The 14,678-nt window shown below is 34.8% G+C and overlaps 3 protein-coding genes across 3 annotated transcripts; 2 read left to right on the top strand and 1 right to left on the bottom strand.

The window, feature by feature from the left end:
• The first annotated feature begins 334 nt into the window (after positions 1-334).
• Positions 335-3,030, top strand: LOC100241442 (uncharacterized). Its single transcript, XM_002273375.5, has 6 exons — positions 335-970; positions 1,136-1,686; positions 1,756-1,948; positions 2,028-2,092; positions 2,176-2,386; positions 2,462-3,030. The coding sequence occupies exons 1-6, from the start codon at positions 794-796 to the stop codon at positions 2,840-2,842; spliced, it is 1,578 nt and encodes a 525-aa protein (XP_002273411.2). The 5' UTR covers positions 335-793; the 3' UTR covers positions 2,843-3,030.
• A 1,513-nt stretch (positions 3,031-4,543) lies between these two features.
• Positions 4,544-6,978, top strand: LOC100258547 (uncharacterized). Its single transcript, XM_019225634.2, has 6 exons — positions 4,544-4,920; positions 5,083-5,633; positions 5,702-5,894; positions 5,977-6,041; positions 6,138-6,348; positions 6,425-6,978. The coding sequence occupies exons 1-6, from the start codon at positions 4,747-4,749 to the stop codon at positions 6,779-6,781; spliced, it is 1,551 nt and encodes a 516-aa protein (XP_019081179.1). The 5' UTR covers positions 4,544-4,746; the 3' UTR covers positions 6,782-6,978.
• A 243-nt stretch (positions 6,979-7,221) lies between these two features.
• On the bottom strand, positions 7,222-8,631 carry LOC100258572 (actin-depolymerizing factor 10-like). Its single transcript, XM_002271459.3, has 3 exons — positions 8,341-8,631; positions 7,796-8,061; positions 7,222-7,706 (listed from the first exon to the last, which is right to left on the bottom strand). Exons 1-3 carry the CDS (start codon positions 8,341-8,343, stop codon positions 7,556-7,558), a joined length of 420 nt encoding a protein of 139 aa, XP_002271495.1. The 5' UTR covers positions 8,344-8,631; the 3' UTR covers positions 7,222-7,555.
• Between the last annotated feature and the right edge of the window lie 6,047 nt (positions 8,632-14,678).

The raw sequence follows: 14,678 nt of genomic DNA, 5'->3' as shown, positions 1-14,678 counted from the left end.
TGAAAAAATATTTGTAAAAAATGTTGAAGGACAACATCATCCCTAGTTCAACTAGCCCAAACAAATTTCTAATAGGCTTACACAAATTTAAATTAACAAAAATTTTATAGGAAAATTGTATAAGAAGCTATTTGCCATAAATCATGGTTGTGATTAAATGTTGCTTTTTGACATCAATACAAAATTCATATTAAAATCTTATGAAAAATTATTTGTCATGAATATATGATGTGATTAAATATAATATTTTGCCATGGGTGCAAGTTTCATGTCTAAGAAAATCATTTTTTCCATAAAAATAAAATTTGTTGCAAATTTTTTTATTTTTGCCTTAAATTAAAGTAGGAAAATGTGAAATTTGTTGTAGTGTCGTGGGATTCACTTCGACTCTGTTTGGCACATGAGAAACAAGCACTTGCCATGAAAAATTTTATTTTCTTTGGTTTCTTTATTCTAGCTTAATTTCTTGAAAAGAGAGACTGGATTTACTCAAATGAAAGCAAATTCTAAGCGTTGAATTGATGAAACAACTGCATAGAAAACCAAAATAAAGGCATCTTATATTAAGGAGTACGTCAAGCTATCTCCAATTTTCAATAGCCAAAAAGCCTTGAGGTGAACGCCAAAATTCACTTTCTTTTTCTTCTTCTTCTGGGCTTCTTCCTCTTGTTTTTGTCATTGTATTTACCTAATAAAATGCACCCATATAGCAATTAGAGCTATCATTGAAGATTTATTCTGAACATTTTCAAAGTGAAGTGGAAAGAGGGTCATCTTGGATCAGGAGAAGGCAATGGGGAAGGTTGTTCGTAATAGGAAGTTGTCCCATACGGGAGAGACGGCTCCTAATCAAAATTATGGAGCTGGTTTGGCTGGTCCCTTCAAGAAAGGTGCTACCGTGACGGTTTCTCTCTTCACCATCATCCTGATCTTCATTGGAGCTCTCGTTTCCACCCGATGGATTAATGTTGTAAGTTGATCCTGTCATCTGCATATTTCTTTCTCCGTCCACCATGCATGATGTTTCTTTCTTCTTGTTTTTAAGTTTATATGTTTTATTATATACATATGTTTTTTAATGCAAAGTTCTTGAAAATATTTTCCTTTTTTCTGATTCTAATTTTTGTTCTTCCAGTCTATTCTCACAGGAGATTTTTTGAAGAAAACTTTGAATTATACTAGTCCAACAAAGCCCCATAGTCAGAAATTTGAGTATTCTCTGAATTGCAGAGAGGGAAACGTGTCACAGACCTGCCCGGTTACTGGACCGGTGGCATTTGAGCCCAGTGAACCGCCCAGTGAGACCTGCCCAGAATACTTTCGGTGGATCTACGAAGATCTGAGGCCATGGATGGACACGGGGATCACGAGAGCCATGGTGGAAAAAGCAAGACCTGCTGCAAGTATCAGGATTGTGGTGGTTGATGGCAAGGTTTATATGGAAAAGTACAAGAGGGTGAACCACAATAGAGATGAGTTCACCATATGGGGCATTCTGCAGCTGCTGAGGATGTATCCGGAGAAGCTTCCGGACTTCGATTTGATGTTTGAATGCCGCGACAGACCGATGATCAAGACACATTTATACCAAGGGCCTGATGCCACTGTTCCACCACCATTGTTTCATTACTGTGGAGATGATGAAACGTATGATATTGTCTTCCCGGACTGGTCATTTTGGGGTTGGTAAGACTTCTACCATTCTCTTGTGATGGTTCTTTGGAAGATTATGCAATTTCACATTTGGTTGTGCAGGCCAGAGACCAACATAAAACCATGGAATGGCTTTAAAAAGGACCTGAAAGAGGGCAACTACAGAACCAAGTGGATAGATAGAGAACCCTACGCTTATTGGAAAGGAAATGTCAAGATGGGTGTGGTCAGAAAAGAGCTTTTCAAATGTAGAAACACCGATGAACAAGACTGGAATGCTCGTCTTTATATAATGGTAACAAACCTTCATGACTCAGCCAAATCTTTTCAGTTACAGTACTACATAAATCGTGCTGATAGCTTCAGATTTGCAGGACTGGGGTCGAGAGGTTCAAAGTGGATTCAAAACTTCAGATTTAGCAAGCCAATGCACTCATAGGTGAGTAATTGAATTTGGAGAAACTTTAAGGATTTTTTTTCCTTTCTTTTGTGTTTTTTCCCATGACCCCTCAACTGATCCAGATACAAGATTTATACTGAGGGAATTGGATGGTCAGTTAGTGAAAAATACATTCTAGCTTGTGATTCTGTGACCCTGCTTGTCAAGCCTCAATACTATGAGTTCTTCACAAGAAGTTTACAGCCTCTGGTCCATTACTGGCCTATAAAACACAAGGACATGTGCAAATCCATCAAGTTTGCCACTGACTGGTGCAACAACCATACAGAGAAGGTGATGAAAGATCGATTTCTCTATTAGAAAATTTTCCATCTTGCTCTATTTTCTAACCTCGATGCCACCCAGCAGGCACAGAAGATAGGAAAGGCGGGGAGCGGCTTCGTCCAAGAGGAGATAAAGATGAAATTTGTGTATGACTACATGTTCCATCTGTTGTCCATGTACGCAAAGCTGCTTAAATACAAGCCAACTGTGCCTCCAATGGCTGTGGAGTTCTGCCCAGAGATGATGGCTTGCGCTGTTGAAGGGTTGGAGAAGGATTATAAGCTCCAAAGCATGGTGAAGAGTCCTTCGGATACAGGTCCATGCATCATGCCTCCTCCCTTTAATTCAGCAGAACTCAAAGATGTGCTTGAGAAGAAAGACCATGTGATGAAGCAAGTGGAGACATGGGAAGAAAGTGGAAGTGTTGGAGAAGAGACCATTGCAAATATTCTTAAGGCAAAATGACTAAATTTTGTATATAATGTAGATGAGAAAAGAGTTCCCTTTGTGTCCTTTTCATGTTACTTCTTATTCTCAGGAACCAAACATGTAAATTTTCTCATGCATAAGCATTGTTGATCGATAAATGGATCAAGATCTCTTGGATGTAATTGTATACTCTGCTGATCATCTAAATTTAGTTTTCTTCCATATACCAATTGTGTAATTCATGGGATTCACTTTAACTTCTGTTTGGGGGAACTGTTCATTCAGATATCAAACTCAAAGGAAACATTTTGGGTTAATTCCCTCACCCCCCAACCCAACCCCCCCTTCTAAGCAACTGGGCTTAATACCTTATAGAACAGCCCCATTACTCAATTTTCCCAAGATTTTAAATTTGGGCCCAAACAAACAGGGGAACCACTGGCTTGAGTTTCAGAGTAAGAATTGAGATAAACAGGAAACAAGTAAAAAGAACAAGTATTAACAATCAAATTGAACAGAAACTGAATGCAACAGTAGAATTATTTACTTCAAAAGTTCTGAATACAAAGCCACAATTTGGAAGCCAAGGTTCAGGGAAAAATGGAAGGAGCAGCAACTTCCGGTAGATCTATGAGGATTTGATGTCGTGGATGGAGAGGGTGGATCACGAGGGAAATGGTGGAAAGAGCGGAAACCCGGCACATATTAGGGTTGTGGTGGTGGATGGCAAGGTCTTTATGGAGAAGTACGAGTGGGTGTTTCAAACTAGACATGTGCTCACCATATGGTGCATTCTGCAGCTGCTGAGGATGTATCCTGGGAAGCTGCCGGACTTGGATTTGATATTTGAATGCGGGGCTAAAAACCGGTGTTCAAGACACATGACTACCAAGGACCTAATGCCACTGCTCCACCAGCATTGTTTCATTACTGTGGAGATGATGAAACATTTGATATTATCTTCCGGGACTGGTCACTTTGGGGTTGGTAATCTCTTGTGATGGTTTTTTGAAGATTAGGCAATTTCAAAATGTATTCAAGAGCTCAAACTTACCAGCCTAAGTTGACATGGGCAAGGTGTGAACGAGTTTGTGTCGAACCTAGATTACAAAATTATCAACCTGGAGATATGAGGGTTGGCGCAAGTTGAGAATTCTAAACCCGACTTAGGGTTGGATTTGGCATGAATTGGACATATTCAGAGACAAGTTTAGTACGAATTAGTCTTTCACCTGTCCAACCCAAAGTTTTCTCATTCATATGCATTAATGTTTACTGATATATAGATAAACAGATCTTTGATGTAATTTCACCCTCTGCGGATCTTTGATGTAGTTACTGATTTTTACCGATGAACATTCCCAACTTTTAAAAATGAATTCTAGGGAAAGTGATTGCTAGGAAGAAAAAATTTCTGATTACAACTCAATTGTTATACATGAATAGATCTTCTTCTCCATCTATATGCCAATTGACTAATTCATGGGATTCATTTCAGCTCTGTTTGGCACATGGGAAACTAGTAGCCATGAATTTTTTTTTATTTTCTTTGGTTTTTTTATTCAATTCAATGGTATAGCTTAACTTCTTGAAAAGAGAGATTGGATTTATTTAGATCATATCAAATTCTAAGCATTGAATTGATGAAACAACTGCATAGAAAACCAAACCAAAGGTAACTTGAATTAAGAAGTACGTAAAGCTTTCTCCAATTTTCTATAGCCAAAAGCCTTGAATTTTCTATAGCCAAGAGCCTTGAGGTGAACGCCAAAATTCACTTTCTTTTTCTTCTTCTTCTTCTTCTTCTTCTTCTTCTTCTTCTGGGTTTTTTTCCTCTTCTTATTATCATGGTTTTTCCCCATTAATACATGTAGCAATAGGGGGTTTCTTGGTTTTTTGATTGAAGTGAAACGAGAGTCATCTTGGATCAGGAGAAGGCAATGGGGGAGGTTGTTGGTAATGAGAAATTTTCCCATATGGGAGAGAATGCTCATAATGAATTTCATGGAGCAGGTTTGGCTTCTCCCTTCATAAAAGGTGCTACCATGACTGTTTCTCTCTTCTCCATCATCCTCTTCATTGGAGCTTTCATTTCCACCCGGTGGAGCAATGTTGTAAGCTGCTCCTGTCATCTGCATATTTCTTTCTCCGTTCGACCCATGATGTTTTCTCCTTCTTGTTCTTATGTTTATATGTTTGTTAAATACATATGTTTTTTCATGCAAAGTTCATGGAAATATTTTCAGTTTTTCTGATTCTAAGTACTGTTTTTCCAGTCTGTTTTTACAGGAGATTCCTTTAGGAAAGTTTGGAGTCATAGCAGTTCAATAAAGCCTTGTAATAAAAAAATTGAGTATTCACTGAATTGCAGTGAGGGAAACATGGCACAGACCTGCCCAGTCACTCCACTGGCGACATTTGAGCCCAGTGAACCGTCCACTGAGACCTGCCCAGAATACTTCCGGTGGATATATGAAGATCTGAGGCCGTGGAGGGAGACGGGGATCACGAGGGACATGGTGGAAAGAGCAAAACCTGCAGCATATATCAGGGTTGTGGTGGTGGATGGCAAAGTTTATATGGAGAAGTACAAGGGGGTCTATCAAACTAGAGATGTGTTCACCATATGGGGCATTCTGCAGTTGCTGAGGATGTATCCTGGGAAGCTGCCGGACTTCGATTTGATGTTTTCATGCGGGGACAAACTGGCGATGAAGACACGATACTTCCAAGGGCCAAATGCCACTACTCCACCCCCATTGTTTCATTACTGTGGAGATGATGAAACATATGATATTGTGTTCCCGGACTGGTCATTTTGGGGTTGGTAAGCCTTCTACGATTCTCTTGTGATGTTTTTTTAAAGATCAGGCCATCTCATATTTGGTTGTGCAGGCCAGAGATCCACATAAAACAATGGAATACCTTGAAAAAGGACCTGAAAGAGGGCAACAACAGAACCGAGTGGATAGACAGAGAACCCTATGCTTATTGGAAAGGCAACATCAATCTGGGTCTGGCCAGACATGAGCTTTCCAAATGCAATAAAACCAGTGAACAAGACTGGAATGCTCGGATTTATGACATAGTAACAAATCTTCATGACTCTCCCAATATTTTCAGTAATAGATCAAATACATGAATGTTGCTGATAGCTTCAAGATTTGCAGGACTGGCGTCAAGAGATTCATAGTGGCTTCAACAGTTCAGATTTAGCAAGCCAATGCACTCATAGGTGAGTGATTGAATTTGGAGAAACTTTTCGGGTTTTTTTTTTTTCCTTTTGTGTTTTCTCATGACCCCTGTTTTCACTTTGGCCCAACTGATCCAGATACAAGATTTACACAGAGGGAGTTACATGGTCAGTCAGTGAAAAATACATTCTAGCTTGTGATTCTGTGACCCTGCTTGCAAACCCTCACTACTATGATTTCTTCACAAGAAGTTTACAGCCTATGGTCCATTACTGGCCTTTAAAACTCAAGGACATGTGCAAATCCATCAAATTTGCCACTGAATGGTGCAATAACCATACAGAGAAGGTGATGAAAGATTGATTTCTCTGTCAGAAAAACTTGTAATCTTGCTCTATTTTCTAACCTTGATGCCACCCAACAGGCACAGGAGATAGCGAAGGCGGGGAGCAGCTTCGTCCAAGAGAAGCTGAAGATGAAATTTGTGTATGACTACATGTTCCATCTGTTGTCCATGTATGCAAAGCTGCTTAAATTCAAGCCATCTGTGCCTCCAGGGGCTGTGGAGTTCTGCCCAGAGACGATGGTTTGCCCTGTGAAAGGGTTGGAGAAGGATTATAAGATCCAAAGCATGGTGAGGAGTCCTTCGGATACGGGTCCATGTACCATGCCCCCTCCCTATGATCCTGCAGAACTCAAAGATGTGCTTGAGAAGAAAGACCATGTGATGAAGCAAGTGGAGACATGGGAAGAAAGTGGAACTGTTGGAGGAGATCTTTGAAAATAATCTCAAGGCAAAATGACCAAATTCTGTAAATGATGAGGATTAGGAAAGAGTTCCCTTTGTGTCCTTTTCCTGTCTTTCTTATTCTTAAGAACCAAACAGCTAAATTTTCTCATGCATAGGCATTGTTAATTGATAGACAGATTAAGATATCTTTGATGTAATTCTCCCCTCTGATGATCATCTGAACTGAACTGTTAATTATGCATATAGGTCTTCTTCTCCATCCATATACCAATTGAGTAATTCATGGGGTTCACTTCAGCTTCTGTTTGGTACATGAAAACAGTTGGAAAATCATTCTCCAGAGAGACTCGGCAAAAATACCTTATAGAACAGCCCCAATACCCCATTTTCCCAAGAATTTAAATTCTTCCCAAACAAACAGAGGAAACCATTGGCTTGGGTTTCAGAGTAAGAATCGAGGACAACCCGAATACAAATGAAATCAACAAGAAGTATTAAACAGCTAAAACTGAACAGAAACTGAATGCAACAGTAGCAGTATTTACTTCAAAAGTTCTAAATACAAAAGCGCAATTCGGAATACAAAGATTCAGAGAAAAATGGATGGAGCAGCAACTTCTTGCAAAAGTCCTTTGGTATGAGGATCAACCACGTTAAAACCCGACAATTTAAGCCTCAATGTAACAGAAGAATGAATGGTATTACACCCTAATAATGGTTCATATTCAATCCACACAAGTCAAGAAATCTAAAAATAGAAAAAGGCTCAAGACTGGAGACGCCAAACAGCAATGCCTCAAGGGTCTAAAGAGCTCGGCCTTTTATGATATCCATGCTCATTTCGCTAGGATCTGTTGCCTGCAACTCAACTTGGATCCCATCAAGCTCTCTCTTGAATCTGTCCTTGGAGCTTGCATACAGCATCTTACTCCTCACCCTTGATGTATCTGGGGACCTACAGTCACAAAATGATTAGGCCTTTTTTTCGGGTTGAGAATTAAAGATCATACAGTGGATTAGACATTGACATTGGAGATAACCCACCATGCAATGAAGAAAATCTTGCTCTTCTGGCAGTTCTCATCTGTTGTGAAGTCGAAATCAAAGACAGCATAGCGACACTCATCGGCAGGCAAGCTGTTGGTGAAGTCCTCATAGGTCTCGTCAGGGCTTCCCAACTTCTCTACCATCACTTGTTGAATCCTTTCATCGATCTTGAAGACAATGAACCGATGATTTCTCTTTGCTTTTAGTTCCAAGAACTTGAGCTTGCACTCATCATGCACTGCCATCCCAGATGCCGAATTCGCCTACCAGGATAAAACATAAGCTACGTAAAATAGAGCATTGGTAAATCACCCAACAATCACTTTTCCTAATTAAGATTTAGGTTCACAATTCAAATCATGCTATCTAACATGCAACGATTGGAATTGTGTAACTTTCAATTATGTACATTATTTCACTACCATTTGATCTTCTTTTTGGTCTTTGCAATGTTTCTTCAATGTTTTTGGGTGATTGTTTTTCATTAGTATCATCCATCAACACAAAGTGAAGGAAACTTAATAAGATGTGTGAGAGCATACCATGTTGTGTCCTCCACTGAGAGATGACCCTTCTGTAAAATGATCCAAAAAGAAAAACCCCACAAAGTCTGAAAGAAGAAGAAAGAGAGAGATCCCTAAGTTTTGGAGGGCATATGGGAAGTGGGTTATGGAGGAGGAAGAGAATAAGAAAAGGTTAAAGGGAGGAGAGACATTTGTGGGGGTGAAAATAAGGGGTTGGCATTCACTTCTTGCATTTATCCAAGGCTGATCACGTCCACCACTACACTTTCTTGTTGCCACGTTTTGGTTTCCACTTTTTAGGAGTTTTGGCCTTAGGATTTGGCCATTGAATTTTTTGCGGGGTTTTGTAATATTTATGGCCTTTTTGACCATGTTTTTCTCTTCTTTTGGTCTTCTCCTAACCCTAGTCTTTCCCTATAGTTCGGAAGCCGTTTGTGGTTTGTGGGTATGGTGATGGATGGGCCTCTTTGATTTGGGTTGGGCTTCTTTCAGCCCAACTCAATCCAACCCTTCCACATGAAAGTTTTTCTTCTTAGGCCAAGCGTATTGGTTACACTTTCTCGATCATAATATCCTCACTTAAAGGGCTTAGATTAAGATGTGTTGTATAACCTTAATATGACATGAAGGCGACGGGAGATGTAATTGTCACACTTAATCCCAATCAATTTAAGTTGGATATAAATATTGACTATTGGAGAATAATAATGTCATACGAAATTACAATCTATGAATTGATCAAATGTCAAATCTAAAAACTATTTTAAATATTTTATGGTATTACTTCCATATTGTACCAAACACGTGATTAAATGTTTAGTAAAATATGATTATATAAGACCATAATATCAATATATTAAAAAATTAGAATAAGGTATAAAATAATAATATTATTTATAAAATAAAACAACGACACCCACCCACCATATAAAAAGAAAAATGAAATATGTGGGCATATGAATATAGTACAAATACTTTTATATTATAAAGTGTTTAATAACTTAATTTATATTTATTTTAATTATTTAAAATGATTTTTAACTTTAAATTAGGATATTAAGTTATGTTAATAAATATATTTAATTTAGGTAGAGTCTGTTTCACTTTTTCGATTCATTTATGTTTCGTGATTGGTGTGAAAATCCAAAATTACTTTGAGTTGGAAGATGGCAAGTCAAATCCAAACTTTTGCCTAAAAATTTTAGGTGGAGAAGACCAATGTTTGGCTTCAAGGAAAAAATATTCCACACTTTGATGGGATTCATTTTGGATCAGCCTTTTGTGGTGCATCGGCAATTCCTTTGATTCATGGGACCCAACCACCTCCCAACTTCTCTCTCATGTAGGTTTAGTCATGGTTCGAACCCACGTGAACCACTCATCACCACATGTGAATAAACAATCCCCATAGGGAAATGCCTGACACCTGTAAAGTGATAAAGAGCTCTTAATTTTTAGCATTTTTGTGAATGATATTTTCTTATTAAAGACTTTTTTTTTTTTATAATTTTATACAAACTAATATCCAAATAAAAAAGTGTTTAAATATTCGATATCTTCTCTTCTTGCCCATATTTTTTTTCTTTATTTTTTATTTTGGGGAAATTATTCTCTTGATTTTGTAATCACTTTTTTCTCAGGCCTTTCCAGGAAAGTATCCTAGAAAATGAATCCTAGCATATCTGTCCAAGGAAATTGACCATCCCTAGTTTTTTTTCCCAGCCATGTGCTTTGCCTTTTTGTTCTCAGCAAAGAAGACAAGGGTTTTTTAAATATTTTTCACATCAATGACCTGTTTGGGAAGCCAGAAAATCAAGATCAACCAGGACCCGTGCCAGAATGATCTGCCAAAAGCCCAGCTTTTTAGAAACAAATAAAAAAATTTTATGATAATGCTAAAAAATAGGTATGGGTGAGCTTAAATTTTTTTAAATTGAAGAAGATGAGGGTGTGACAAGTGAGATCAAATAATTGGATGATTATTTTTAATTTAATTATTGATTGATTAAAAAATAATGTAGAAATAGTATAAATTAAAGGGAATACACATCACCTTACACAACCTATATTGACGTTAATTTTATAAACAAAGTGACGACCATGACCGGCCTCTACAAATTTTTAAAAAAAATCATAAAAATTGAATTAAAAAATTAAACCAAGAAAAGGATGTATTTATTTATTTTTTTTAATAGTACTAAAATATTCTACCTAATTTTGATATTTATGAAATTATATAAAGAATTTCAATAGTGTTATTATACGTATCCAGATATAAATTATAAATTTTGCTAACTTAAAAAATTATATTAAAAATAAATAATTTTATAATGAAGAGCCTTAAAAGGTTTTTATAATATAAAAATAATCTTTTAGATGAAAAATCTATAACACACAGTGCCTAAAGTCAAATATTTTTACTCCGATATTCTAAGACGAGTTCAAAATATATTAAAAAATATATTTAAATCTTAAGTATAATAGATATTTAGATTATATTTATTATAAAACTTTAAGCTAACAAATTATGTGACTTTAATTATATTAAATATCTCATTAATTTTAAATAAAATTAAAATTATAAGTAAAAACTTTTCAAACATAATAGATTATTTGACTTATTCCATTTATTTGCCCCAAAACATGTACTTTCAAATAGGGTTCGGGATCTTAATCGACCAAATAAGGAGTTTCAACTTATGGGGTGATCTTTTAATGTCGGAGATTTGGAGGATTCACAACTACAAGCTCTCGAGTCTAATTTATTTTTACCGACTTAATTTAATTTTAAATTTTTGAACTAATTTTTTACATCCTTGCCATGAGATAGCAATGTCTTACCTAATTGGGATCTTAAAAAAAAAAAAGAAAGTGAAAAATAAAAAGAGGCAAAAGGTTGGTTTGGGATGATGATCATTTGGTGAACGATATTTCTAAAGGAAATGATTGTATGGTTGACAAAGGGGCACGTATAAAGAAACTATTAAAGCTGCTAGATGTACTCTTTTAACATTTGATTACAAATTGTTTTTTCCCTATACTGGCATGACTAACCTTTAGGATTCCCATTTCTAAATCATTGCGTTCTTTTTCTCTCTATAGTATTTAATAATTTCGAAAAATTAAATCATTCTAATTGGTAAAATTATTAGTGCCTATAATTAATTATTATTTTGGAAGTTTTATACATTTAAAAATTTAAATTCTTAAATATATAGATTAATAATTCATTCATAATGAGTTGGATGTTAATATTTAATTAAATTAGCTATTTAATATTTTATGTTCCCAGAAAAAAAGGGAGAAAGATTTTATACTTGTATTTATTTTAATGAAAAGATGTATGATACAAATTTAGTATTACATCATTGAAAGAATGTGCAAATAAATGATATTAAGGTATAATTAAATTGAATCAATTATAAAGAAATAAGACTATAGTACAAAACACCGAGACCAAAATTCAGAAAATAAAATGAGGGTATGAAACTACAAAATTGTGTATAAAGGACAAATCAATGAGAACATGGTGGAATCATATGTACACGTGACACCTCTAAATTGATGATATTTTTTTTAGTATCATATCGAAAAGTACCAATTAGTACAATATCAAACTTTCAATGTAGCTCATAAGTTTATACTGAAATCTGAACTATTAAATAAGAATACAAACGAATAAGACTAAGGTGATGTTTTTTTTTTTTTTTTTTTTTTACTGAAAGTAATTTGTTTTCAGAATTTAGGTTGTTTGTTTTTCTACTTTTTCATGACTAATTATAAACTTTTTACTAAATAGAAAAAACCAAAATATATAACTTTTTTTAAATAGAAAAAATAACATAGTAGTTTTCTTTACTTTTTAATACTTTACAGAAATAAAATACTATAAAAACAAACAACCTAATATTTAACATATTAAGCATTAAAGTTCTATTTAGAATTAAGTAAAAAAACAAACACAACCTAAATTTTAAAAAAAATTACGATATAAAATGATGAGATGAAAATATAAGATGATGAAACTATATATAAAGTAAAAATAATAAGACGTGGAGTATAAAACAAATAAGTTTTAAGTAAAACTAAGGTGCACATGTGAAAACTCATAATCTATGAAACCATTTTTATATGGTAGTGAAACGTACCACTTACTAACATGGCAAACCCTATCTTAATACCAACCATCTAAATATTCTATATCCATCACCATCATCATAAAAGTTTGTTAAATCTTCTAGAATCCTAAATCAGCACCTACTAAAAACCAAGATCAATCACAATGGGTCACAAATATAATTTGACCACATCCTTTTGTATCTTACTTGTATTTCGTTGTCATTCTTTTCTACTCTGATCTTATTTTTTTTTTTTATTATAATATCATATATTTATATCATCATATATAGATTTAAATTTTATTACATAATTTAAATTATCGAGATTGGAAATTTGGTAAAATACCAAATCAGTACAGTAATTTGATTCTGAAGGGGTTTTAAATTAATAAAATAAAATACTAAAATACTGAATTAATACATACGACCCAAAGACGTACCCTTAACATCACCTTATTTGTGGTGTGCTTTCGATATCAATGAAACCATTGTAGGACCATTAATGAATGGATAACCACCTTAATATGTAAGGCGAGGGACGTAACGGCCAAATAAATCACCACTTTAATGTGCAGGAGAAGGAAAGTAAAGGCAATAACCCCGTGAAAAGCATTTCCAACGAATCTTTCTTTAAAAACTCTCTCATTGTTGCTTTCAAAATAATTTGGGAATTCGAATGTGACATCAAAACTTTTTGTCTTCTTTCCTTTGGGAATCCACTTTCTTGTTTAAAATAATATTTTATTTTTTCATTAATATATTGAACGTGAATCATGACTATAATACGAAAAATTATAGATTTATTTTAAAGTATTAAGAATTAATTTTAAAGTAATATTTTACAAAAAAAAAAATTTAGAATCTATATTTTTTAAATAGATAAAACTTGTAAAAAATAATAATAATTTGTTGTGGGCACTAATAAATTTATCAACCATATAATTATTAGATTTAGAAATATTGTTACAAAAATAACCATGTCATAAACCAACCTTTACCATTATTATTATTATTATTATTTTGTGAGATCCCCATTTTTGGATTTTTAATTATTTTATAATAAAATTTGAAAAAGATATAAGCGGTTTATATTTCATTTTTAATGCCACTTGTATTTATTTTTATATTATTTAATGAAGCCTTAATTATTAAGTAAGTGGATAAAACTTGGGAAAAAAGTTATTAATCTTTGTTTTATTTGTAACCGTGGTGGGTGAGTCACGAGTGATGAAAGTCTAGTCAAATCCGAGTTAAGATAATCTCCAAAAGTTCAAGGCCACACACGTCAACAGCCAATAGGTGCCCCACACGTGGCAACATCCTACGTGGTTCCTACCCATTGCATGGCGCTTTCAGATAATCATAATGCTTTACCCCACTTTTCCACTTTCGACCCCTATCCCACCTCCCGGATGTATTTTTCCCAAAAGGTCAGGGCGAAATCCGCCATTTTACTATCCATATCCTAACTCTTGTCCCATCCCGGCCAGCCTTTTCTTACCAGAATATTATACTGTGTAGTGTTAGGACGGAGACTACGGTATGGACGGCCCCACCTTGTGCATGATGTTCCGAACCAGGACCGTCGGATCGTTGGAACTTATCACTCATCCCCGGTGGGACCGGTTCGTCTTTTGATGTTTTAATTATTAGCCACCTGGAGATGATTTAACACAGGGCCTATGATGTTATAAGATGATGATAAAGTGTGTGAGCGACCACACTCAGGGCCTTCCTCGAATTATAGAAATTGAAAATAAAATTATTTTATCGTGTGAACGTTAGGAGAAGTGAAAGTAAGATAATTAGGAATTGAAAATTGTACTTGCAGTTGCAGGTGGACATAAATTCTTAAAATTCTGGTAGTGAAGGGTTTGTTTGTTTGGCAACCGATGTCAAAAACGCTTATTACATAGAATAGTTTATTTGAAAATTTATTCTAAAAATATATTATTTTTAAAATAATTTCGAGATACTTTTCAGGTGTTTTTATAAGATATAATGAGAAATCATTAAAAATAAATATGAATTAAAGAAAATAAAAAAATGGGTTATTGATTAAATCAAATTGGTCTCATTGACTTTAAAAAAAATCTAAAGTTGGTACCAAACTAGACTTTTCTTCAAGTCATTTTTTTATAAATAAATATAGTGGGGTGTGAAATGTGATTGCGATGCAACCACTTTATCTTTTTTATTTATTAATTTTGTGTATATTACATTATTTTACACTTAAAA

Source organism: Vitis vinifera, chromosome 15, assembly GCF_030704535.1.
Source record: "Vitis vinifera cultivar Pinot Noir 40024 chromosome 15, ASM3070453v1".
Classification (NCBI taxonomy): domain Eukaryota; kingdom Viridiplantae; phylum Streptophyta; class Magnoliopsida; order Vitales; family Vitaceae; genus Vitis; species Vitis vinifera.
This window is presented reverse-complemented; position numbering and strand designations above follow the sequence as displayed.

Bases quoted from the DNA above. Each gene is read 5' to 3' on its own strand.
- LOC100241442 (XM_002273375.5), top strand. From the start codon at position 794: ATGGGGAAGGTTGTTCGTAATAGGAAGTTGTCCCATACGGGAGAGACG. The intron at 971-1,135 runs GTAAGTTGATCC...TTGTTCTTCCAG, and splicing joins CCACCCGATGGATTAATGTT to TCTATTCTCACAGGAGATTT. The intron at 2,093-2,175 runs GTGAGTAATTGA...CAACTGATCCAG, and splicing joins GCAAGCCAATGCACTCATAG to ATACAAGATTTATACTGAGG.
- LOC100258547 (XM_019225634.2), top strand. From the start codon at position 4,747: ATGGGGGAGGTTGTTGGTAATGAGAAATTTTCCCATATGGGAGAGAAT. The intron at 5,634-5,701 runs GTAAGCCTTCTA...TTGGTTGTGCAG, and splicing joins GACTGGTCATTTTGGGGTTG to GCCAGAGATCCACATAAAAC. The intron at 5,895-5,976 runs GTAACAAATCTT...CAAGATTTGCAG, and splicing joins ATGCTCGGATTTATGACATA to GACTGGCGTCAAGAGATTCA.
- LOC100258572 (XM_002271459.3), bottom strand. The intron at 7,707-7,795 runs GTGGGTTATCTC...TTGTGACTGTAG, and splicing joins AAGATTTTCTTCATTGCATG to GTCCCCAGATACATCAAGGG.